We start from the raw sequence: 27,061 nt of genomic DNA, 5'->3' as shown, positions 1-27,061 counted from the left end.
GGGGTTTGTCACAAATTTAGTAGATTAAGTAATCAGATTGTAACATGTTTCTTCATGCCTTTGTAATTATAGACTTACCTTTTTTAATTCTGAAACTGGCTTGCTGATGAAGTGAAATATGATCTGTGAAGTAACCTATATGGATGAAGCAGAATTTATATTTTACTGATTTTCTGACTAAACTCACTATATAGATTAGAAAAAAAATCTGTTTAAATGGTTAGTTGATTTTAGCTAATCAGATAACAATTGCACATGGACACAGGAGAAAAGAATCCAAAGAGAGCCTACCTATGTGTTATAGGTAAAGTTTGTAGAAAAAGAGGAAGGATGAACTGTGTATAAAAGAGCTGCATGAGACACTGTGTCAGGGCTGGACTTGAACCCAGGACCTCCGCTGTGTCTGGCAACAACTCTGCTTGCTGAGCCACCTGAAATGCTGGTCATGGACAGTTCCCTGCACAATTCCTTTAATAATCCTGCCTTGAATCTTTTTGTCTTGAACCTTGAATTCTTTGCTCCTCCTGCGAACTTCCTGATTTAAGCCAGGTCTCTGCACTTCCAGTTTGCCACATTATTATGCCCCTCCAGCCAGTATCTCGCTTTTGTCTCTCCTGCTGCCATCCGTATCTCTGTTGCCATTCGTTACCAACCTTTGGCTTATTCCTCGACTATGGTTCTGCCTAATCCCAACCTGCAACTATTCGTTACCGACCTCTTAGCTTGTTTCCTGATTAAGTTTCTGCTTGATCCCTACTTGCTATATCTGCTACTGGATCCCGGCTTGCTCACCTCCTGGTGGGGTGATCCTGAGGACCACCACCTGGTACTAACACGCAGCAAAGCCCATCTCCACCATCAGTAGTTCTGGTGAATACTAATTAGTACTTAGACCCCGCACCTCAGGTGAACCCGTCAGCCTTCTTGTATACCTGTCCCGCTTGTTGGTGGGTGCTGCTCCACTGCTATAGCTACTGGCCTTCGAGCCTGACTCCAGACCGTGACACTGTGTGTAAATAAGAGGTGTAAGGTACTAAATGTATTTGAAAAGTATGAGGTTCTGTGTGTTACAGAGAGGACAAGGCAGTGCATGTAACAGGCTTTAAGCATTGTGTGTTGCAGATAGTTATGAGGTATAAATCACTTCATGTAAGAGAGGCATTAAGCTCTTCATGCAATGGGCAGGTGTAAAGCATTATAAACACTAAATGTATGAAACACTGTATATTATAGAAACACATGAGGCACTGTATGTGAAGAACATATAGGATATTTAGGGGAATTTTTAAAGAGTGAGACAAATTCATGTACCTGTTGTAAACCTGCTGTTTCCTCCTGCCAATGCAGCTGTCACACAGACATTGTATCACCAAGGAGTTTTGTAGCTGGGTGGGGGGAGCCCGAGGTGGATTCACATACAATAGTTCCCAACCAGACCCGCTCCCCTTGGGATTTGCAGCAGGCGGCAGGCAGATCCATAGCCAATAGACATCCTGTTATTGGCTATAGAATCTGTCCCCTGCCTGTTGGCAATCACAAGTAGAGGGCATACCCAGTGGCATCCCTATGGGGGTGTGGACCGCACCCGGGTGACACCTGCCAGAGTGACACCATCAAGTAGGAGGTGACATCTGACCACAATGGTGTCATCCCCCCCCCCATGTGACAGCACATGGATCAGCATGCTGGTACCAACTGCATTATTTACAGGGGCCAGGTTGGGGTGCGCACCATGACTGTGCACTGCCAGGACAAAACTAGCCTGTCCAGTGGCAGGCTAGACAGGAGAAAGCCCAATGCGCTAGCCTGCTCAGTGTCTACTGCTCTGTCCCGCTGTCACTCCACAGCGGCAGGACAGAGTACTATGGAAGGCTAGCTAGGGGGAGTAGTAAACACTTAAAATAAATGACTAGCCTGCTCAGAGCCCTGCTTCTCTTCCATTTCTTCCCTGCAGGGCTCTGTGGTAGGCTAGATAGTGGACCTGGCTAAAGAGGATCCTGGAGGTAGAAGGAAGAAACAAAATCTGAACTATGCATATTGAGTAGTATATGCAATGTGCTTAGCCGGAATCTGCTTCCCTCCCTGCCCCTGTTGTCCTGCTGCGGTCCTGCTTACCTGCTAACGCTTCGGTGCCCTCCAGGGAACAATAAGTGCACAGTAAGTGAACCTTATAAATAACAATTTGCATTCTACAATGGAACAGCCGAGGCTTTCTTATCTTGTGATATCAGTTGAAAGTGAGTTAGTGAAATGCAATGATTTCGATGATGTTATTCACAATTTTGCAGCTGTGAAGGCCAGAAAAGCAAAGTTCTCATTTAGTTGAGATGTTAACTAAATGCTTTTGTATTTGTTCCTGTTTTATTTTTGTGTTGTTTTATTCAGTAAAGTTTTACGTTAAAATAAACATAGTTCTTTAAAGGTTTAAACTTTTGAGTTCTATTATTTTCATATGATATTGTTATTCAAATTTGCTAGTTGCTTGATAGTTGTTAACGTCATTACTATTGCCATTGTATGCAGTATTATATGGAAAAAAAATATTGGGGTGCTAACACCATGTTTTACGGCACCAGGTAACACAAACCCTAGTGAAAAAATGTAAAGTGTAAAATTCCTATATCCTGCTTTAAAGTTATTGTCCTGCTTATTTTTTGTCATCCGCAAAAACTGAGATTGAGCTATTTATCCCATCCTCGATATCATTTATAAATAAACTAAACAGAATTGGTCCCAAGACTGAGCCTTGGGGTACCCCACTTACCGCCCCAGACCAGTCTGAGTACACGTTATTTATCACTACACTTTGGACGCGCCACTGTAACCAGTTTTCTATCCAAGAACAAACGTTATGGTCCATGCGAACAGAACTCAGCTTGTAGATTAAGTGTCTATGGGGAACTGTATTGAAGGTTTTTGCAAAATCCAGATACACCACATCCACAGGCCTCCCCCTATCTAGATGGCAGCTCACATCCTCCTAGAATGTTAACAGATTGGTCTGGCAAGAACGACCCTTCTTAAACCCATGCTGATTACTACTAATGATACTGTTAGCTTCAACAAATTCTTGGCTATAGTCCCTTATGATACCCTTGTAACGTTGGGACAGGTAGCAGGTACAAAACTCTCTGGGATAGGCAGTCTTTCAGGCACAGATACCAACTCCAGTGAGGTAGTGACAAACAGTGCTGTGTTTATTTGTGTTATATACAAGTCTATATACAGGTGCTGTACAGTGTTCCAGAAAATAAATAGGAACAAAATAGCAAAACAAAAACCTAGCCATGTCTGGGCACTAACTACCAGGCTGCGCAAGCCTACAGATTGTCAGCTTCCACAGATACAGTTTAACAACTTTGTACCAACCTGAGGGAGAGGACAAAGATCCGAACTGGACCATGGATCAGAGATCCCTAAAAGTGTATGAGAGGAGCCTGGGAGACCTATAAACCCCAAACAGGTCTTTTCCTGGCTCTCTCTGGGATGCTCTACTACACCCTCCAATAATTTACCTACTATTGATGTTAGGCTGACTGGCCTGTACCTTCCAGGAACACGTCTCTGCCCTTTTTTGAATATTGATACCACATTGGCTTTTCTGCAATCAGCTGGTACCAATCCTGTCAGTATGCTGTCCACAAAGATTAGGAATAATGGACTGGCTATAACCTGACTAAGTTCTTTGAGGACTCTTGGGTGTAAGCCATTTGGTCCCGCTGATTTATTTGTGTTAAAGGGTAACTCCACCTTCGTGGGGAAAAAAACAGCAAATAAATTGGGCAGGCTGGATTTTACCCAAGTCGATCTATTACTTGGGTACAATCCACCTGCCCATAGATGGTTCAAATCTTAGCCGGACCCTGCTTAACTGGGCAAGATTTTAACCATCTATGGCTGGCACTGACATCAATGGTGACACTAATACAGTGATCAGCTAAAATACTGTATAGTGTACACTATATTAATGGCACTGGCTGGGTTAATATCAATGGTCAATGAAAGGGTTAACTGTGTGCCTAACTAGAGTTATGTGTGTAACATGTGCTGCTTTTACTAACAGATCTGGCTGTTTTTTCTCAATAGCCAAATTGCTGATCTGTGTATGGAGCCCTGTGTTTGTAAACACAGGACTTTGTGCTGTAATTGGCTACAGCTGATCAGCTTGTCTCAGCCATAAATCATTGGCGGGGACCTGCTGACAAAATCCCTCTGTAGCCAATGACAGAGTGGGTTAGTAGCGGGCACACGCATGCGCGTCCCTAACCTGGAAGAGACTGGATGACGTACATGTATGTATCTGCCCTAAAAGTGGACCTGATCTGACCCTCCATTCACTACTATAGAGCGATGGATCAAACGGACTCATGTCCATATACACCTGCCTACCTCCAATCCGATCCCCTCTGTCTAGCAGATCGGGGGTGTAAATGTACAGCCGGTTCGTTTACACCAGCCACCCTTAGAGCAGAATGGGCTGTGTCCATGTTCACTCTGTATAAGCTGAGTGGACACAGACCTGTCATCTGCCCACTCCGCTCAGCGGCGTATCAGTGGACAGATCCCCGCTGAACAAGCGAATTCCGCTCCCTGTGAAAGAAGCCCTGATAACAAACAGCAACACAGGCAGGTTAAGATCATCAGAATTATAACACACAGGAAGGTGCTCTATCATGGCTGGCACTGTCACAGTGTGTCAGATGACATGGCTGTTGGGTGCTGACCTTGTTAACTTATGACCAATAAGTTACCAAAATCAGCACCCAACAGCCATGTCATCTGACACACTGTGACAGAGAATGTGCTAATTGCTGCCTGTGTGTTAATGATGGTGAAAATATAGTAATGTACAGTGCAGTATATATTTTATTCACCCCAGGCATCCCTGTGCTGCAGCAGCCACGATGAATTGCAGCTTCCCCTCTCCTCCTGGATGCTATCAGCTGCCTGCCACCGCCGGCCGCCTCTCGCTCTCCATCTCTCTCAGTCCTACTACTGAGTGGGAGCTGAGTGAAGGAAGATCACTCCACCAGGGAACGAAAATGGGCAGCTGCAGCGGCAGATGGCTGGGTCTTTAAGCAGCTGTAACATGTAGAGCGGGCGTGGAATGCACTGCGCATACACACCGGAAATGAAAAAAATAGTCCCTCCGCTCTCACCAGCACAGATTATCAGAGAGGGGTCCAGGAAATAGCAATAATACACCCCCCAAAGCTAGAAGTAGTGGCTGAGTGGGGGTGTAATTTACAAAGCCTGTTTTTTTAATTCTGCACTGACTGTCTGTGAGGCTGCCCAGGCCCCCCCTGCAGAGCTGAGTACGCCGGGCCCAGTACAACAGGACCGGTTGTACAGACTTATCAGCGGCCCTGATTGTAGCACTTCACTAAGAACTGTGTTTATATATTTTGATACTCACCATTAATTACATCTAGTTTTGTTATCTACATACTGGCGGTTTTTAATTGTTTAATTTGATGCAGTAATAGAGCCACTTTGTAAAATTGGCACTATTAGGAACCACCTGAATCTGTTGCACATGCAAATGAAGCTACCAAATTGGGCGGTAGGGATTTTTTAATCTGCCGCAGGCCATTTTAAAGGGCCATACCACCAGAAAAGTGTTGTTAGAGCTTCATGGAATTCTGCTTGTTGTGCGTAGAAGACAGTTTTAAGGCATTACATGTAATGAGGTATGCCCTTTAACTGGTATAAAGCACTGTGTGTATTTTCTTTATGTAATGTTCAGGCATGAGGCATGTGTAATAGAGAGGCACTGGGTTTTATATAGTTGCATTGTTTGTAACTGAGAGCTATGATACAGGAACTGTAGGGAAAAATAAAGTAAGCGACACTGTGTATACCAGTGGTGGCCAGTGGAAATTTATTTTGGGGGGGCGGCAAACAGTATGCCACCCCCCTGGGTCGGTCGGTTGCACTTACCCCATCACCGCTGGCTTCCCCTGCTCGGTGACTGCTTCCCCTGCTGGGCGGCGGCATCACCTGCTCGGGCCTCCCATGCTCTTGCTGTTCTCCTGTGACCTCCCATTCTCACGGTGGCGGCGTCTTCCGTTTCCTCCCTCCTCCTCGGTGGCCAATTGGGAGTCTTCTCTTATTGGACAATCAGAAAACGGGTCTCACACCCACTTCTGATTGGCTGGATTGAGGATCAGTGTTTCAACAGCGAATATTCATTTGTTGTTGTACCACACCTGGGTGGGATTGTAGCGCATGCTCTGCGACCAGATGCCACCCGATTTTGAAGACTATTAGAGCCTCTGGCTCTAATCAGGTGCTTCAAAAAAACAAACAAACCCCGCCTCTGTAATTCATGCACACGGTGCCCTGAAAGGGGCCAGACGCATGTTCAGGGGTGGCCGCGGCGGCCATGGATAGATTAATGCTATGCATCGATCTATCCATTGCATGTAGGGGGGTGGAGTGGCGAACAGAGGCGGCGCCCCTAATGGATGGGCCGCCACTGGTGTATACAAAAGATCTACAGTAAGACACTGAGGGTAACTTAGAAATATGGGCCCCTGCAATCATAGTTGTAATACATTGAACATGGTTCAAGATAGTACAGCATAACCTAATAAATGACTTAAAAATCTGTGATGTTTTTTCTTTTCTTTTCATAGGCTGGGAGAGGTCTTTATCACTTAATTTATGTGTAGGCTTTGGTCCAAGACTTGCCTGTGCTGTGTGGTAGGGGTTCCTGGATCCCAATACTGAACAGAGCTTTAAATACTGTATTTAAGCAATTAAACCTGTACTTCATCTTTGTGTTTAACTGTTTGCCCGGAGTTCGGTAATAAAGTCAAACAGTCAAAATAGTCTGTTTTCAATGCAGGAGGTGTGCTACAATATATACATGGTCATCTAATAGCATTTTCTAATGTATAATTTCATTTAGTGTATTTGTGTCTGCTAATGGACGTGTTGATCACAACAGCAGGGATCCGGATCCAGCAGTGAAAATGTTAACTTTCACATATAGAAAATTGACATTTTTCTCTGCACAGCAAGAACTTCACCCTTCTCACCTTCTTAAAAGCATTCCTATTCAGTCAAGGTTTCCTTGAGCAGCAAAGTAAGATTTAAAATGAGGACCGAGGCATGAAAATCAAATGCAAAAAATACAGGCTTTTTCTTTGAATTTCACAAGGTTATTTATAAACAGAGATTAGAGGGGAGAGTCGGAATGCATTTTCATTATGCATCTTTGAGACGCGTTTGGTGCTTTCCTTTGTGTGCGCTTGCCTTGCTTTGCTCTGCTGGACGGATACAAATATTTGTCACCTTTTAAATCTTCACTTGGATGCGTGGCTTTCTTGGCTCTATAAATCGCACATAAACTCTCACAAGCCATCATGTATATAACAAACTGAAAGCTAACCTCACCTTTTTCACATTTTCTAGCTGTAGCAGATTTGTGGTGCATGCTTTATTTTTTCCATTATGTTTTATCTACTTCTTTTTTCCCTTATTCATAATTCTTCACTTTGTTCTTTTCAGTACCATCAACATTTTACATTTAAGGGCCTACTCATGCTTGTGCACTTTAGGTGCACTTAACCACACCTAAATTGTATGAAGAGATCCATATGGCATTGCCTGTAGGATATTATATGAGAGAAAATAGTGCATCTTATAACCATTATCGCATTCAAACTGTCAGATATTGCACTCACAGGAGGCTTGGATAAAGGGGATCTACCCCTGAAATTCATTAAGTGGGCATACGCCTCTCCTTCTAGGGTTTAACCTGAGTTTTGGCCTGGATCATTCTGCTGCAGAGATATGTGGGAGCAACTAACACCCTTCCCTGTCCGCCTGCTATTCATGTGTGGAGGACCTCTTTACATCTAGCCAAGCCTCTGGCCCCCACTCCTATTATCCTTATATCGCAGGAAGGCCATGTTTATGCCGTTTATACTGTTTATGTAATTTATACTGTTTATGCCGATTATACACCAAAGTATGCATGTAAGTATAATATGTTTACATTTTTAAAAAATAATGTGCATGATAATTTATTGTCAGGAGCGTGTTAACGCTCCTGCTCCATGTATCCTGGTTTTGGCTGTGCTGCACTCCCCCTGTCTGACTGTACTCATGCAGGGTGATTGATGTAGACACAGCCTCTGGGTGAAGTTCAAACCTGTTTTAAGTCTGCCAAGCCCTTAGTGTCATGCTTGTGATAGTGTTTGCAACACGAGTTTCAAGCTTCCTGTTTACCTGCCTTGTTTCTGTGCGTTGACCTTTACCTTTGCCAGCTAGTTTGGGTTTCCATGTTATCAACTTCAGTTGGTCTATGGACTACTCTCTGAACTCTCTCTACCTTTTTGACTATGGATTTGACCCTGATTACTCTCTGAACGTTGCCTGCCCCGAACTGAACTCGGACTTCCTTTAGACCACTCTGCCTGTCTGCCAACTGCAGGTACCTGTTGGCTGTGCTTGGCTCATACCTGCCCCGATCTGGTGGACAGGCACTATAGAATTGTAGATAAGACCTGGGGGCAACTGAGTGCCGGTAGGCCTGCTTGCCTTATGGGAAAGGGTGCTGCTATAGTTGAAGAACTCTGAGTCAGGTATAGTACAATAAGCTGGCAGGTAAGCTCTACCTTCTTTTACAGAAGAAGCAGTTCTTACCCCTGTCCTAGCCTTACTGACACCTTTTCAAACCTCTGCATCACCTAGGTTTTCTAGTAATAAAGGCTGTCCACTCATCACCATCATATACAGGCTATGTCTCTATTAGGTAACCATTTTACTTACATTGTTGCTTCCATCCTTGCATTCTTGATCTGCCTAATAAATATAAGCAAAAAGCCACCACTAAACATTTTCCACTGTCAGCTTTGTACAGCGATTGTAAGAAAGAGCACAAATGACATCCATCAACAGCAGGCTTTTTTTTTTCCATGAATAGAGAAACCATTATTGACAATTCTGTTGTGGGGGCAGGGCATAAAACTGGTGCCTTAGTTTGTGCTGGTAGGTCTAATTAATGACACATTGTCAGGTGGCTTGAAGGGGTGTAATGCACCTGCAGCTAGAACCTGCTTTACAGATTTATCAAACCCTATAGGAGCCAACTTCAGACCAAAATTATTTGTTAAAGTGTATACAACAAAAACAGTTTGTATTCCCCAAGAACAACTATTTGGATTCAATTCTCAGTTATTTCTTTATACACTTATAATAAGAAGGCCAATAGTATATGCTCACCTGCTTAAAGTGAACTTGTGCTTTGCCCATGCAGGTAGCTATCCTCTTGCATATACTCACTCACCTTTCCTTTGCTTCCTGATCTGTTTACCAATGGGAGCTAGGAGAAATACTATTACCAGATATGGAAAAGCATCTGGCTTTCCTTCCTTTCATGTGACAGAACTGTCTTTGTGGAGCAAAGGGAGATATTTGTAAGCTTGTGTATGTTCTAATGCCGTGTACACACGACCGGACTTTCCGGCAGAAAAGGTCAGACGGAATCATTCCATCGAACATTCCGATTGTGTGTGGACTTCATCTGACTTTTTTTTTCTAAAATTCTGACGGACCTAGAAATAGAACACATTTCAAATCTTTCCGACGGACTCATTCCTATCGGGAAAACCGCTCGTCTGTATGCTAGTCCGACGGACCAAAAACAACGCAAGGGTAGCTATTGGCTACTGGCTATTGAACTTCCGTTTTCTAGTCCCGCCGTACATCATCGCGTTCTAAACGAACAGACTTTTGTGTGATCGTGTGTAGGCAAGTCCGTTTCAGCAGAACTCCGTCAGAAAGACCGTCAGAGTCTATTCTGACAGAGAGTCCGGTCGTGTGTATGTGGCATAACTGTGACTGACTGAAATCTTACACAGGGTTTTGCCCATTATTGAATGAAGTGGCAGAAGAGCAAGGGGAAGGAAGATCTTGCACCTGGCTCTGCTCTCATTGGTGAATGCAGTGGTGAAGGAGGAAAAGGAGATCTTACACAGGGCTCTGTTCCCATTGGCCAGTAGTGTGGAGGAGTTGAAAAGGGAGATCATACACAGGGCGGTGCTTCCTTTGGTGAACGGAGTGGTGGAAGAGCAAGTGGAAGGGGGATGTTGCACAGAGCTCTGCTCTCATAGATGGATTAAGTGGTGGAGGAGGAAGGGGGATCTTACACAGGGCTCTGCTCTCATTGGTGAATGGATTGACTGGCGAGCAAAGGGAACGGGGATCTTACACTGGGCTTTGCTCCTGTCAGTGAATGGAGTGACAGAGGAGTGAGGGAGAGCGAAATCTTATGCAGGACACTACTTTCATTGGTAAATGAAGTGGTGGAGGAGGAAGGGAGATCCTATACAGGGCTCTGCTCCTATTGGTGAATGGAGTGGCAGAGAAGGAAGGGAAATCCTACACATGGCTTTGCTTCCACTGGTGAATGAAGTGGTGGGGAAGGAAGGGAGATCTTACACCGGGCTCTTGCCCCATAGGTGAATTGAGTGGCAGAGGAGGAAGGAGCTTGCTCTAATCAATGCAAGGGGTAGCAAAGCAACAAGTACATTCTTACTGAGAGCTTTGATCCTAGCGGTGAATGAAGTAGTAGGGGAGTGAGGGAAAAGTAAGAATTATAACCAATTCAAATCTTAAATAACACCACTACCCTCTCAGTCTGTTGTTGCTTTTACACAAAATGTCCCAGCATTCTTAAGATCTACAAGTTGTTGCTATGAGTGACCATATTAAAATATGAACACTCAATCTACACCAGAATCCAAGCCCAAATAAAGCGCTGTGTACTCAATATACTCCTCACAGCAGTCAATTTGTTGCATATGTTGTATAAAATAGTAACATAGTACTTTACTTATTGTACACATTTCCAATTGAAAAGGAAGTCTGCTATCCTTGATTGGTGCCTGTTCTTGTGGAGAAATCTCCCACCGGTGTCCTGGATAGATCATCAGATGGTCTCAGCTCTAATGTGACCTGCCCTTGGAGCACTCGAGAACATCACCTCCATCTCCAAACCCTCCTTAGACAATTCAAGCTCTGGAAGGTGGCAAATCCAAACAAAATATTGCAGACTGCCAATAATTCATAAAAACAATTAAGAATTCATAATTTGTTGCACTTACAATATCTTAACAGATTAGCTTAATTTATTGTAAGTGCAATATGTTTGGTTAGGTGCCTTGGGAAAGACCAGAAATACAATGCTGTCTCTGAGATATACTATTCCAGTTCCTGCACCTGTTCTACAATGGCAACTGGAAAGAGAATTACATCAGAGCTCCTTACGTTTCTGATTTGACATAAATATAGTTTTACTACTGCTTCTTCTAGCCGTGCAGCCCCCAGCTATAAATAAACTGTTTTTAAATATGTTTCTCGGACTCTACCAAAATTTGTGCTCTGATGCTATTTTGAGACGGCAAAATCTAAATCATCTTTGGTGCCTAAAGAGAACAGCCAGCTACAGCCACCTGTACATAAATAACCCAGAGATTTACAATTCTGGTGGATGGAAGAATGCCTGAACCATACAATGTAGAGGCAGTGAGTGTAAATAGGTTTTTAATACACTGTTGAATATCTAAGCATCTTTCTTGCACAGGTTTTCATCTTTTGAATATGATGACAATAGTTGTAAGGACAATAGATACTGGCACAAAAATTATGATTTTAAAAGGATTTATTTACTGAATCTATTAGTATTTCAGAAAATGCAGTTAAAAAATGAATTGTACACATTTATTTAGGGGTAGCTAATTAATTTTAGTGATCTGCAAAACAACCTTTGTTAACTGCAATAAAGGGAAAGGATAACACATGTTCCATGATCACTATAAATTATTGTATATTTTTCCTTAAAGCATACACATTTACCAGTTTTCCTTAAAGCATACACATTATACTGGTAATGTGCCACAATATAAGTATTATTCCTGGAAGATTCCTTTATCCCCACAAAGATTGTAAAAATAAAGATTTAAATGAAAGTCAATATTTGAATACTGTTAAGTATGCCTCCTCCAACTCGTAACAGTGTTCAAGCTTGACAATTGGCTGCTGAGCACTAGGCGCTGCATTGTAGAAGGTCAGGGAGAGCATGCATACATTGCCTTGAAAAAGTATTCCTACCTCTTGAAATTTTCCAAATTTTGTCATGTTACAAACAAAAACATAAATGTATTGGAGTTTTATGTGATAGACCAACACAAAGTGGCACATAATTGTGAAGTGGAAGGAAAATGATAAATGGTTTTCAACATTTTTTGCAAACAAATATGTGAAAAGTGTGGCATGCATTTGTATTCAGCCCCCTTTACTCTGATACCCCTAACTAAAATCTAGTGGAACCAATTGCCTTCAGAAATCACCCAATTAGTAAATAGAGTCCACTTGTGTGTAATTGAGTGAACAAACAGCATCATGAAGGCCAAGGAACTCACCAGACAGGTCAAGGATAAAGTTGTGGAGAAGTTTAAAGCAGGGTTAGGTTATAAAAAAATATCCTAAGCTTTGAACATCTCACAGAGCACTGTTTAATCCATCATCCGAAAATGGAAATAGTATGGCACAACTGCAAACCTAGCAAGACATGGCTGTCCACCTAAATTGACAGGCTGGGCAAGGAGAGCATTAATCAGAGAAGCAGCCAAGAGGTCCATGGTAACTCTGGAGGAGCTGCAGAGATCCACAGCTCAGGTGGGAGAATCTGTCCACAGGACAACTATTAGTTGTGCACTTCACAAATCTGACCTTTATGGAAGAGTGGCAAGAAGAAAGCCATTGTTGAAAGAAAGCCATAAGAAGTCCCAAATGCAGTTTGTGAGAAACCATGTGGGGGACACAGCAAACATGTGAAAGAAAGTGCTCTGGTCAGATGACACCAGAATTAAACTTTTTAAAGCTAAAAGCAAAACACTATGTGTGGCAGAAAACTAACACTGCACATCACCATGAACACACCATCCCCACTGTGAAACATGGTGGTGGCAGCATCACGTTGTGGGGATTCTTTTCTTCAGCAAGGACAGGGAAGCTGGTCAGAGTTAATATAAAGATGGATGGAGCCAAATACAGGGCAATCTTGGAAGAAAACTTAGAGTCTGCAAAAGACTTGAGACTGGGGGGGAGGTTCACCTTTTAGCAGGACAATGACCCTAAACATACAGCCAGAGCTACAATGGAATGGTTTAGATCAAAGCAAATTCATGTGTTAGAAAGGCCCATTCAAAGTCCAGACCTAAATCCAATTGAGGATCTGTGGCAAAATTAGAAAATTGGGGTTCACAGACGCTCTCCATCCAATCTGACAGAGCTTGAGCTATTTTGCAAAGAAGAATGGGCAAAAATGTCGCTCTCTAGATGTGCAAAGCTTCAGGTCTGATATGGATTTTAAGGGGAACCCTGCACCCAAAAATAAAAAAAATGGCGTAGGGGTCCCCCCAAAATTCATACCAGACCCTTATCCGAGCACGCAACCTGGCAGGCCGCAGGAAAAGAGGGGGGGTGAAAGAGTGCCCCCACCTCCTGAACCATACCGGGCCATATGCCTTCAACATGGGTGGGTGCTTGGAGTCACTCCCAAAGCACCTTGTTCCCATGTTGATGGGGACAAGGGCCTCATCCCCACAATCCTTGCCCGGTGGTTGTGGGGGTCTGCAGGCGGGGGGCTTAGCAGAATCTGGAAGCCCCCTTTAACAAGGGGACCCCCAGATCCCGCCCCCCCCCTGTGAATTGGTAACGAGTACATTGTACCCCTACCAATTCACAAAAAAAAGTGTCAAAAATAGTACAAATTACAAGAGACACTTTGGAACAAGTCCTTTATTAAAAAAAAAAAAAAAAGTCCGCCTGACGGACCGAAGAAAGAAAAAAAAAGACGCAACAGCTCCGCCTCCATGGGAGGCTCCCACTGAGTGACGCTTCTTCTCAAAGACAGCTGTAATATAGCTGAGGGCGGGGCCACTCAGTGACGTAAATGGGTGAACCTACCTTCCTCTGATGTCACGTGGCATCAGAGGGGGCGGGGTCACCCGTTTATGTCACCAGGTAGCCCCGCCCTCAGCTATATAACAGCTGTCATTGAGAAGAAGCGTCACTCAGCGGGAGCATCCCATGGAGGCAGAGCTGTTGCTGCTTTTTTTTTTTTTTCGGTCCGTTGGGCAGTGTGAGTTGGATTTACATTTTTATTTTTTTATTTTTTAATAAAGGACTGGTCCCAAAATGTCTCTTGTTGCACCCCCCCATGTTGAGGGCATGTGGTCTGGTATGGTTCAGGAGAGGTGGGCCGCTCTCTTGTCCCCCCTCTTTTCGTGAGGCCTGCCAGGTTGCGTGCTCGGATAAGGGTCTGGTATGGATTTTTTGGGGGGCCCTACGCCATTTTTTTTATTTTGGTGCAGGGTTCTCCTTAAAATCCATACCAGTCTGGAAAGGGCCTGGTATGGATTTTAGGGGGACCCCTACGCCATTTTTTTATTATTTGGCACAAGGTTCTCCTAATATCCATATCAGACCGGAAGGGGGGATTTTGGGGGGATCTCCACGCAATTTTTTTTTTAAATTTTGGTTTGGGGTTCCCCTTAATATTCAAACCAGACCCAAAGGGCCTGGTAAAGGACTGGGGGGGACCCATGCCATTTTTTTCAATTATTTTTATCTATATTGCCGAGACCTGACAATTCATTGCAGCCGCAAGCAGTTTTAAATGACTTTTTTCCTTTAGAAATGTCATTTTGCTGCGGTACTGTTCTAAACATGGGAAAAATGCGCCACTTTACAGGCATACTATAGACACCCCCCAGGCACGATATTTAAAGGAATATTTATTTTTTATTGTTTCACTTTAAGCATTATTAAAATCACTGCTCCCGAAAAAACGCCCTTTTTTTAAAACTTTTTTTTGCATTGATACATGTCCCCTGGGGCAGGACCCGGGTCCCCAAACACTTTCTATGGCAATAACTTGCATATAAGCCTTTAAAATGAGCACTTTTGATTTTTCATGTTCGTGTTCCATAGACTTTAATGGTGTTCGTGTGTTCATCCAAATTTTTTGCTTGTTTGCAAGTTCTGGTGCAAACCGAACTGAGGGTGTTCGGCTCATCCTTACTAAACATGTCAGTTTTGCATTACATAAGAAAATAAGAACAAAAACCATAAATGCATAATTGTTCTATGAAGTGATAAATTACAGGGGATTGTTGATTTTATTCTGGTGTGCCAGAGTCAGACATGGTTTGATATGGTTTTCTAATGTATGCCCAGTGGGACAGGCCCAAAATAAATCTTAATGTGCCTTGTACCACTTTGTAATTCCATGGGACCATTAATTAGCACCCTTGGGAATTTCTGATGGGGCAGGCCACATCTGAAGATAGATCATTAACAACAGACATGATTAATACAGATACAGAAGCGGGCATCTGAATGTATTAGGTTGTCCTTCATTTAATGCTGAACTCAAACCAAACAGCCAACTACATATATATACACATACAGTACTGAATATATGGACTTCTTTTATTTTCTTCTTGACGCACACTAGCAAATCCACCAAGGATTAGCTCAGAAAGGAGAAATTGGGTTTATGAACTACCCTAGTCAAAGCCACAATTTTGATTCCCATTGAAATTTTGTAGGGAATATTGAAATGGGCAATCTTTTCAAGGGAACCCACAAACGTATTACAGTTGAAGGAATTTTTGCATGGAGAAGTGGTCAAACATTTCACATCATGTGGTGGTGGCCAGTTATACAAAATATCTACAAAGTTTTTTTCTGCTACTTCTGCTTGGGAAATCCAACTTTTGATGCCAAGGGAGTACTTACTTTTTCCACAATGCACTATTACATGTAATAATATTTTTGTTGAATAAATGATTGAAAAAGCAACCACTCCTTGTGCTCTTTTCAAGTATTTTAACCTTTATATGTATACACTGTTTGAGTACAGACCAAACATCCTTGTTCAAATATGTTATATAGTATATGTAAGTATTTTCATTTTATTATTTCATTTTAAAATCTTTTTTTTTTCTTCTTTTACTTAACAGAGGAAAATGGGCGTGTTTTAAGAATAAGGGCTGGAATAAAATACACAACACCTGCTAAACCACCAAGTACTAATATTCTGGAATTAATTGAAGATTTTGAAGACAAGCCCTTTCAAACTCCTTTGTAAGTATCTCACAGTAGCCTCTGTGCATATGTGATACATACAGGTGGTGGCCATAATAATGTAAACACCACTATTGTAGGACTTGATTTTATTTCTGTGGGCTATATTTTATCCTGCTTTGTCAATGCCCTCTAGGTTGTAGTTCAGCGCACTATACATTATCATCAAGGGTTAGTACAAGTGATCAAAAAGAAAAGAGATTGGCTATACATCTAAAGAGGCCAATTTGTCAGTTCCCAGTTAGCTGGGGCATCTGTAACCATAAAACACAAATAGTTTTGTGTTCTAAGAGCAAAGGTCCCAATGGTTTTGATTACATACACAAAGCACGAAAAGACTTTCATTGGTGAAATTCTTTGCAGACTGTTTTTCTGGAATTGGGGACATCAAAGTAGATATAGAGTTTTGCTGTCAGTTTTATTGGACTAGTTCTGTGTTACCTGGTCACAGTCCTTATAACTATTTGACAGTCCCTGTTAGGCAGGCTTCAGAGTGGCTGGTTGTTGCAGTCTGCTGCAACTAACTGTTATACAGCTTGCCTATTCACACCATAATATTTATCTGCCCAAGCACCTATTCCTTGGGTCCAATTTATGTAAGCCCTGATGAAGGTGGCACTCTCTGACCCAAGATTTGCATTGGCTATTTATTTGGAATATATCCAGCTGCTTTAAAAAATATGTTACCCCAACATTTCATGTTCCTAATATGTGTCTGCTGTTACATATACTTGGGTTAGAAAGTATTCTGTTCTCTTTCTACTGCTTTCTTTTGAGTGAAATCCCTGGTGATCCTGCCAGTCCTCCTGCTTTCCTAGTTCAAACTGACCATGCTATTAATGAGAGCACATTCATTCCAGTGTGGTCAGTTTTCTGACTGTGCTGAGAGAACAGCCTGCCTGTCTTCCAAAAGCCAAGTCTTGTGTCTTGTGCTGCACAGCCATTCACTGGAAAGATCAGTGTAATGCTGTTTCTCCACCCCACCTCTCCAAGCCTCTTATGCAGCTGAGAACGGAGATTATGTGATCAATGTTTTTATATTTTTTTTATTTACTGTATATACACAAACATTTTGCCTTTCATTTATATTTTAAACTGAATTGGTTGTTTTACAAGGTAGGTGTTCACATATACTTTAATGGGATACAACTTATATTTGGATTCTCATTTTGGTGTGGCTCTCCATTCCTATTTGTTTTATTCCTATCTGAAGTTTTCTTGAAGAAACTCCAGTACAGGTGGCTACTGACCGCCCAATGCTTATGACATTCTAAGATATCCAACATCATGCAAACTCTTTTCATTTGAGAGTGAGGGCCATCAACTCTCCTCTTAGATCTGTATTCCAGACACCTATACCTGACAGCATAGCCCGATCCTTAGTCTCCATTGCAACAGCAGCATGGCTTAGTCTCAAATACACCCCAGCCTGCTAATTGGACAGTTAGGGGAGTCATGTTAAATTTTGTTTAGAATGTTTTCTTTCTGTCAGCATGTTCATACTATAAGTACTATATCTACTGTATTTACTGCAGTAGAGCCTAATTGTATGTATTGACCCTCCCTTTCCTATTCTGAGTCCTAGAGTGCAGGAGATTACAGGAGGGTACTATCCAAACAGATTTTGGTTATTTACACTTTTTTAAATTTAATTCATAATGAATACATAACTATATAAGTTCATGTATCATTGGATTACTTGAATGGAGTACAGCTTTAGGTCCCAGTAGGCAGGTTTCACAAGTTCCCCTGCCTTTTGAAACTTACAAAGCAATGAAGGTGACATGAGACCACATTAGTGTATTATAAATATTTATTGAATCTGGAGGTTAGACAGTTGTTCTTCCAAAAACTTTATATATAAGGTCCACTGGGACAAATTAGGGGTTTCTGATGTTTTCTGTTTTAAAAATGTATGGTAGTATTTTTATTGTTTTATTTAGGATACATAAATGTTACATAGCAGTTGTCTGTGTTTTCAGTGGCTATGAGTGTGTGAACTATCCTTTGTCATGTGTGACCCATGAGAAGTTCATGCAGGAGGACTGTAATGCCATATGTACTCAACCCGGACTAGAATTATCTAGTGCCCAGCAGTCAGCGGATGAAAGTGAACCTCACTCCGAGATTGCAGGAGATCCCCCTGGAGGACAGCATGGTGAGTTAATGACTACTTGCTGAGATTTGTCTGTTTCAGCTCCTTTGTTAAAGCCAGATAGCTTGTGACCTGCAAGAATGGCATGCTGACCATGAGCTCAGGCAACGTTGTGGGAATTTCAATCCATGGCATACCTGATCTCCACACTATGGCACACCTACCTCTCAGTTTGCCCTCTTTCGGTGAGGACATCCCCATGCTCTCTGCCACTGCTCGGTCCCTGCCACTGCTCTCAACTTCTTTTCTTTTTCTGGCCCAGTGTCTTCTTTCTTGAGCCACTGGGTGGCCTTTGTTGATGCAAATCCAGTGCTTATATTATTCTGGTACCAGGACGGCATTAAAAAAAAGCTAAATAGCTAGAAAATAGAAAATGTAGTTTTTCAACAAAAAACTATACCTCATAGCAATTTTTTTTTTACAGGTTTTTATATAGTGCTGACAATTTATGCATAATATATCTCTGCATGCTTATTTAAAAATACCTAATGCGGCGTACACATGATCGGAAATTCGGCCAGCAAAAGACCAATGAGAGCTTTTGGTCAGAAAATGCGACCTTGTGTATGCTCCATCGGACTTTTGCTGGCGGAATTCCCGCCAGCAAAAGATTGAGAGCAGGTTCTCAATTTTTTCGGTCGGAAAAAGTTCCTATCCGAAAATGTGTTCGTCTGCATGCAATTCGGACGCGCAAAAAATCACGCATGCTCGGAAACAATTCGACGCATGCTCGGAAGCATTGAACTTCATTTTCTCAGCTCGTCGTAGTGTTGACGGTCTTGACGGTCGAAAGTTCAGTGAACTTTTGTGTGACCGTGTGTATGCAAGGCAAGCTTGAGCGGGATTCCGTCGGAAAAACCATCCAAGTTTTTTCGGACGGAAATTCCGATCGTGTGTACGTAGCATAAGGCTAATTTCACATTCAGCCACCCATTACAGAGCGGTAATGTAAAGAAGCATTTACCTAACACGTATTAGTCAATTCCGACCGGTGCCTCATTAACCATTTATATTTATGGTCACCAAGTTGCTGCTTATCCATACTGCCACACACCGATAGACTGTATGCTTATAGCCGATTTCCAGAATGCCCCCCACAGTGGGAATTGTACAGCTTTAAAAATAGATGATGACTATGACATGTCAGCTACACCTCTCTATTTAAATGAAAGGAGCCAAAATGAACACTGAAATGACAGCATTGCATTAACTACTTTATGACTGCACCTCAGGTCGGCCTAACACAAGTGCACTTCAAGACTACATGTGCCGGATACCATCTTCTAATACCTACCAGGGGCCAACATTACCTTTCATCACTGCAGCCTATGGACATCTAATATAATCCATAGGCACAGTCAGTTATCCCTCCCCATCTCCCATCCCCACTCTCTCCAACATTGGACCAGCCCACCGCCAGTCACTACAAATTGAAGTCATCGGGGTCTATTGCAAAACCCCCCCTATCAAATTATAAATATACTTAATCTACCCTGTGACTGACTGTCAGCTATTCCAATACATCCGGACAATGTTCAGTGTTATCTTGTCTTGTTTTATGTTTGTCTGTTTGTCGAATGACTGTGATGAATATCCATAGCTGCACTTTTTCCTAAATCAATCTTAATACCATGTATTAGATTTGCATTGAATAAAATACATTTTATATGTTTTTGCAGTACTAAGTTTGACCTATTTTTGTTGCTGGAAGTAACCCTTACCTGGTACTCTATACCAGTTACCCCCCTTTTTTTCTTTATATGTGTTACGGTTACAGCAACAACACCAAATTTGGTGGATGATCAAACAGGTCAGGCCCTGTACCTGATCGTACATTGGTGGACAGCTCACCTTCCCCTTTTTTTCCCCCTCCCCCATGTTCTGTACTTTCACACTGACAGCGCGGCCGCGTTGACAGTAAAACACAGCTAGTTTTAGTGGTGCTTTACCGTCGTTTTAGCGGCGCTATTCAGCCGCTAGCGGGGCGATTTTAACCCCCGCTAGTGGCCGAATAAAGGGTTAAATGCGCCCGTGTAGCGCTGCTACCGAAGCGCTTTGCAGGCGCTTGGGCAGCGTTGCCCATTCATTTTAATGGGCAGGAGCGGTGGAGGAGCAGTGTATACATTGCTCCTCCACTGCCCCAAAGATGCTGCTTGCAGGACCTTTTTTAACGTCCTGCCAGCGCAGCGCCCCAGTGTGAAAGCCCTCTGGCTTTCACACTGGAACTGCAGGGGAGGCGTTTTTCAGGAGCTATTTTTAGCACAAACGCGCCTGAAAAATGCCCCAGTGTGAAAGGGGTCTAACAGTTTTTAATTTTTTTTTTCTTTTACTTCCTTTTTTTCCTTCCACTTCCTAGTTTCCCTGAAGTCAGTAGCATTGTAGCCCCAGCCACACAGATGCCCCCTAGGAAGAAAATATCACCATTGCCTTCAGGGAAATCCTGTACCTAAACTTCAATATATCATGAGATATCACAGTATTGATATTGTGCATGAGTGAAAAGAGGCATGTCATGCACTTCATCTCGCACATGTGCCATATGACACTATTGGGGGAAAAAAAACCTTCCCTGAGATCTTGCAGGGTGCAGGGATTGACTTTGGACCCAGGCACCACAGAAGAAGAGAAAAATAGGTAGATATGAAGAAAAAGTCAATAGGATATAGGTAAGTATGGATGTTTATCTAAGCTGTATTTAGGTTTATAGGGTAGGGGCAGGGGCAAAGGTCCTCTTTTAGGAACTTACAATCTAAAGTCCCTCATTCCACATGCATACATACATGGGCCAATTAACCTACCGGCATGTCTTTGGAGTGTTGTAGGAAGCTGGAGTACCCACATGCAATCACAGGTATAGATGCAATTCCATGCACTTAATGTCTTGGTTGATATTTAAACTGAGAACCCTTGTGCTATAACGTGGAAGTGCTAACCACTTCCACTGTACTGCCTCTCTTTTTCTGCTTAAAGTTGAATTCCAGGTATAGATTTCTACATAGTTACATTAATCCAGCTTGGACTATGAATATGCAATACCTGGCCGATCCCCCTGGAACCTGAAAATCACAGTAGTAGACAGCACTTCTATAGTAATCGTTGCTAGCTTCCGTGTTCGGTGCCTAGTGGCTATCCTGCTCCTTACTGGACACAGGAGGTCGCCCACTTGGCATGGGCACTGAGTGATGTCATCACTCTGCCTTGTCCAAACAGAGAACACTTTTCATTCTTTGAGATAATCCAAAGAGTGACCCCCTGTGTTCACAATTCATCAGGGCAGCCGCTCATCACAGAACCCAGAAGCTAGTAAAGATCACTGGAGTAGTGGTGCTTACTAAAGGGATTTCCAGCTTCTGGGGGATCGGCCAGGTAGGGTAAATGCATAGTTTAAGCTGGACCAATGTTACTACTGTATATAAAAATATCCATACCCAGAATTCATCTTTAAAGGAGAAGTAGGGCTAAAGCTCTTTTGGCCCTTTATCTCTTGTAGGTCACAGGAGTGCACTTCATTCTGTACTCCTGTGACCCAGATTCAGCTGACAGCGGGTTAAAGTCTCCTGTTGGCTGATATCAATCAGCTGGTCCAGACTCCAGAGAGATCCTGACTTTATTGTCGGGATACACCTACTGTAGATGCCTGACCGGCAGTTGGCTCAGCCTCTTGCGGACCGCTGAGAGTCTGAGCCAGCCACTCCTGCCTCTACAGCCCAGTGCTCCAGTGGGCGCTGGAATGGCAGAGCAGAGACCCGGTAACTGATAGTCACCGGCTCTCCGCTCACAGAAGACCGAGATTCAACCGATCAGCAGTCATTGATTGCTCGGTTCTCAGTGTAGAGGCAGCGGGGGGACAGGTGCAGCATTAGATCGATGCTGTATCCACCTAGGTGAGTACATCGTTGTTTTTTTTTAAACCCCCATACTTCTTTTTTAAGGTTTAGTTTTAATTTAAGATTGGTGTGTACCTTTAAATAATAAAGGAACAAAGGCTGTTCACATGGTAAGAGGATTGTAGTTGTTCTAAAACGTAAATGCTTTTCTTTTGTGCGTTGTGTGGCTGTTTTCAATACAAATACCCTTTTTCTTTCTTTATTTGTTGCCTTGTCATTTCTTCTGCAACTGGGAAACACCCATTCGAAGAGACTATTCAGAGATCTTTAAAAGGTAATGACATTCTGGCTGTGTTCTAGGAATCGGCTCCAGTGCTCTAATGTGTTTAATGTATTATTTATTTAGCAGGTTGCACGAAAAAGTAAATCTCAATATTATGATTCAAAATACCCCATCCCCTAGGTATATTAGCACTTGAACTTCTGGTAGAATGAATAATAGTTGAAGTCCCTGGAGTTCTCTGCCCGAGAACACAGAGCAGAGGTGTATATATGAATAATATATTACCAGCTGAAATTGAAAACAAACAAATTTGTTTCTGGGGAGGAAAAGCAAACATTTTAATTGCCATGACCAAATAATATTAGGAACTGATGGTGCTGCGGGTTGATTTTTTTTGTTCCGCTGAAGAACACAGGGAATTAATAAAGAATGCTGCTGTTACAATGCAGTATTCCAATGTACAAAGTGATGATCCTGGGTCAATTCCTGACAACATGCTGATAATTGGACATAGAACATTGACATGATCAATATGTATCTGTTTCCTCCTTAGATTTCCTAGTCTTTAATTATTTTTAAGGGGAATCCCAAAAGAATATTAACTCTTTATTTATGATGCTTTTCTGTTATAACAGTTTTTTTGTATTTTTGTAACTCCTGGGTTTTACCAGAATGGTGAACTATAAATGCGGATTTTACTACAGTGCCACCAGCTGGAAAACATAGGTATTGCAACACAACTATTGACCATACTTAGGGCTCTTTCACATAGAGCAGGGTCTGCTCAAAACCTCTGTGAGAAAATCCCCTGCTAAATCGGAGCTTTTTTTTTACATCTGTGCTTGTTCAGTTTTCTGTCCGGTAGACACTGGCGTGTAGGCAGGTGCAGTCTATTTTCTCCACTGGTGCTCTTTCACAGCGGCACTGTTGTTGGAGAGGAAGTCAAAAGGAACAGGGTTCCTCGATGGTTTCCTGGGTCACTGGGGAAGCTATCCTATTGGATGCTGCCCCCCCATATGACTCAAGCAACCATCTTGGGTCAGGCAGAGCCTATTTGAAGCCCTGGCTCCCACGATTGGCACGGTAGGGATAGGTACCCCATCTTTTAGGAACAGTTCTAACGGTAGGGAAAGGTTCTGACGAGGAGTGAAAGCGTAGGGTTGCTGTTCTTTTAGGCATCTTCTTGAGTGGGCACTAGACAGCCAGGCTACATTCTGCACAACACAGGCAGATTGGGCACTAAAAGACTGCCTCCCCATCATAGTGCCATGATGACAGCTGAAGCATAAGAGTTAGTATTAGGCACAAAAATAAAGCAGGACAGCCACAAAAAAGTCCCCAGGGATAAGTGGGAGACAGAACTAGGAGCGCATTTTGATGAAACACAAAGGGAAAAGATCTTACACTTTGCCCAAAAATCTTCTCTAGCCACAAGGGTCCAGGAGACATGCTACAAGATTGTGACCAGATGGTACAAAGTACCATCCACTCTTCACAGGTTCCTCCTGCAGGTGCCGGATCTATGTTGGCGTTGTGGAGCAGGAGAAGGAACAATGTTGCACATTTTCTGGGACTGTCCCAAGATTAAACCGTTCTGGAAAGAGGTGACAGACACAGTCGAACGCTTGACGGGTGTCGCACTGGGGGGAGACCCCGGGGCCTGTTTACTGCACCTATCTAGAAGTTCAATTAAGAAATATAAAGCTTCACTCACCATACATCTACTTAATGCGGCTAAGGCCTGCATCCCTCTATTTTGGAGATTGGAAATCCCACCAACGAAGATTCAGTGGTATGCTAGGGTTAATGATCTGCGGGACATGGAAGATCTTACGGCCACCCTGCATGACAGGGAGGAAGCCTTTCGGGAGACCTGGCGCCCCTGGCAACACTTCATCTACTCCGAGGCCTACCTCCGAGAAATGACTTAATGCGGACACTCCTTGATACGAGGACCCTGCTTGGCTGGAGGGTGACACCGCCACCCTCTTCTCTTTACCTCTCTCTCCTACTCTCCCCCTCCACTTCACCTCCCATTCTCTCTTGCCTCTCCCTCCTTACTGTCTCCCGCTTTTTTCCCCCTCCCTCCCCCCCCCCCCCTCCCCCTCTCTTCCTAGGTTCTCTCACAATCCCCTATACTTTTCCGGCTAAGGGAAGATCAGATCAGATATATTGAATATCATGGTATACATTACTCTACGTTAGTTGCCCCTTGCCGGACTCTACTGATCGGCAAGGAATATCTCCACCCCCGGTCAGTGGAGAGCTTCTCTCTTTGTTATTTTGGTTTACCCTTATACCTGTTGTTTAAGGATTAATACACGAGTCATCAGTTTAAACAAGGCATATCTCAGGGAACTGCTTGCAAATGGATATTATGATAATCATTACATCAGACTTTCCCATACACCCAGGCTCCGCCTTCATTACACAGACCGTGTAAACTAGAGGAATGTATATGTGTCACATCTTTAGTCGACGGTAGTTTCTGTTAAAGTCCTCTCCATACCTCTGTTTTTTTTTTTACTACTCACTAAATGTTATAGATCTTGATAACATGTACATCACACTGTAACATGCATTATTGAAATAAAATAAAGGAATTTAAAAAAAAAAAAAAAAAAAAAAAAAAAAGTCCCCAGGGAAAGTGGGGAAAGAAATTGTACACAACCAAACCACTGCCAGGAGCTTATTCTATAATGCACCAGAATGTAAACTGTCCATGGGCCATATGTGTGGGGCTAATGATAGTGATGATCGGAAGTCCAGAGCCCAGTAACATAAGTAGCCGGAAGTCAGATAAAACAGTTTATTCCAACAATGAAAGCAGCAATAAAAACAGCAAGAAGCCAGAGCTGGATGTGGAACAACATTACCAGAGGTGGATCTGATCCTGTCCTGCAGCAGCAGACAATGACGAAGGAGAAACCTGCATATACGGGGACATCTGGATGGAGGGCAGATCCTGGGTGAGAAAGCTGCCCGCCGCTGCCGATCATTGGGGAAGCACAGATCATCGGAAACACAGGGATCAGCTGATCAACCAACAGGAAGCTGAACATACAGGAAGTGAAGTCGTTTGCCAGGACTACATGTTTCAGGACACACCCCTTTGTCAAATCTCTATTCTTGCCCCTCTTTACAGATGCTGGCAGTCCAGCTGGGACCTGCCCTGTTCAGGTTACTGGATACTGTGAGTGCACCCGGCTGTAAGCCTCTTCACCGGGTTTGTTGTGACCTGTTGCTGCATTACTTCTATACAAGTTTTATATTTCACCTGACTGTTTGAATTCTTGCTGCCGCACCACGATGCACCCCTCTTACAGCAGGACTTGTGATAGGTCTGGGGGTGGCCAGATGTAAACGGACTCCATTGTCCGTTTACATTAGACTACCTCCAATCCATCATGTTTAGGTCTGGAAATATGGAAAAGGACACAGTCCTTTTTTCTGGACCTGGACAGACTGTGAAGTAGAGGGGTATAGACGGACACAAGTCCGTTTACATCCGCCTGTCCATAGAGCTGCATGGAGATTCCGATTAGGCAGACCTGATCGGAAAGCCTGCGTGAAAGAGCCCCAAGGATAGCCATATACATAGAAATTGCTCTTGTTTAACCCAAGAGCTAAACAAGAGGAGTCAAATAGATTCCTCCATCCTTGCTAAACAGTATGGATGGAGGAATCTTCCCTGCTGACTATTGTATTTAGGCAGTCGGCACCAACACCTGTCTGAATACCTGATTGGATGCAGTCAATTTTGGGGCAACAGTTTTTGATCTCGCTCCTTCGACTTTTAATCAAAGTTGGTCAAGCCAGGTTGTTTTGACTGGGCCACCCATGTATCAAATTTTGGCAGAAATCGACCAAAATTCAAGGTGCGTTTGACAGACTTAAAGCATATTTATGGTCAAAATGTACAATAATATATTCATTTCCACATATTATTTCCAGCCTACTCTTATTAATCTGAAGGATCTTGAAGTTTGTAAACTTACTTTGTGAAGATCCCCACACATTTACTCCCTTGAATTCTGTGAAATGTATTCACTATGCCCTGTGGGTAGGTACTGCTGTGTCACACATTTCACAGAGCCTGCCATCTGAACTACAGAGGTGCTAGAAGGAGGAGTTCATCAGGCAGAGTCAGTACAAGAATCATAGCTTGCAGGCAGTAAGGTACCATGGGATATGTAGTCCTTAGATACTGAAAGTAAACAGCATGTGACTGGACAGCAGACACAGCTGACTGGTAAATTTATCTCCATCACTCTGCTCTCACCTCCAGTTAACAAGATTCTTGTTAGCACAGCAACACCACAGCATCACGGGTTGGCCTTATACTGCTTTTCCCTCTCCCAGTCTGAGCTCTGCTGTACAGTTACTAAACGGGGCTTACTCAAAGTCATGATTGGCTACTTACACCACTTGCATTTATAAAATATACTGATTAGCCATAACATTATGACCATTGACAGGTGAAGTGAATAGCACTGATCATCTTGTTACAATGGCACCTGAAAGTGGATGGGATATATTGGGCAGCATGTGAACATGCTGTCCCTGAAGTTAATGTGTTGAAAGCAGAAAAAATGGTCAAGCGTAATCATTTGAGTGATTTTGACAAGG

General features: G+C 43.0%; 1 protein-coding gene across 2 annotated transcripts in view; it reads left to right on the top strand.

Annotated features, from left to right (window-relative positions):
• MORN1 (MORN repeat containing 1) overlaps positions 1–27,061 on the top strand; it is a 518,336-nt gene that overhangs the window by 151,662 nt on the left and 339,613 nt on the right. Inside the window, exons 9-11 of one of the 2 annotated variants that reach the window (XM_073602993.1) lie at positions 16,044–16,167; positions 18,150–18,325; positions 22,460–22,483. In XM_073602993.1, coding sequence (XP_073459094.1) covers positions 16,044–16,167; positions 18,150–18,325; positions 22,460–22,483 — 324 coding nt within the window. The remainder of the gene's footprint in view (positions 1–16,043; positions 16,168–18,149; positions 18,326–22,459; positions 22,484–27,061) is intronic. The other variant, XM_073602994.1, reaches the window with a different exon arrangement.

Source organism: Aquarana catesbeiana, linkage group LG10, assembly GCF_042186555.1.
Source record: "Aquarana catesbeiana isolate 2022-GZ linkage group LG10, ASM4218655v1, whole genome shotgun sequence".
NCBI classification, from domain to species: Eukaryota; Metazoa; Chordata; class Amphibia; order Anura; family Ranidae; genus Aquarana; species Aquarana catesbeiana.
The sequence above is the reverse complement of the archived record's forward strand: the minus strand, read 5'-3'. Positions and strand labels throughout refer to the sequence as shown.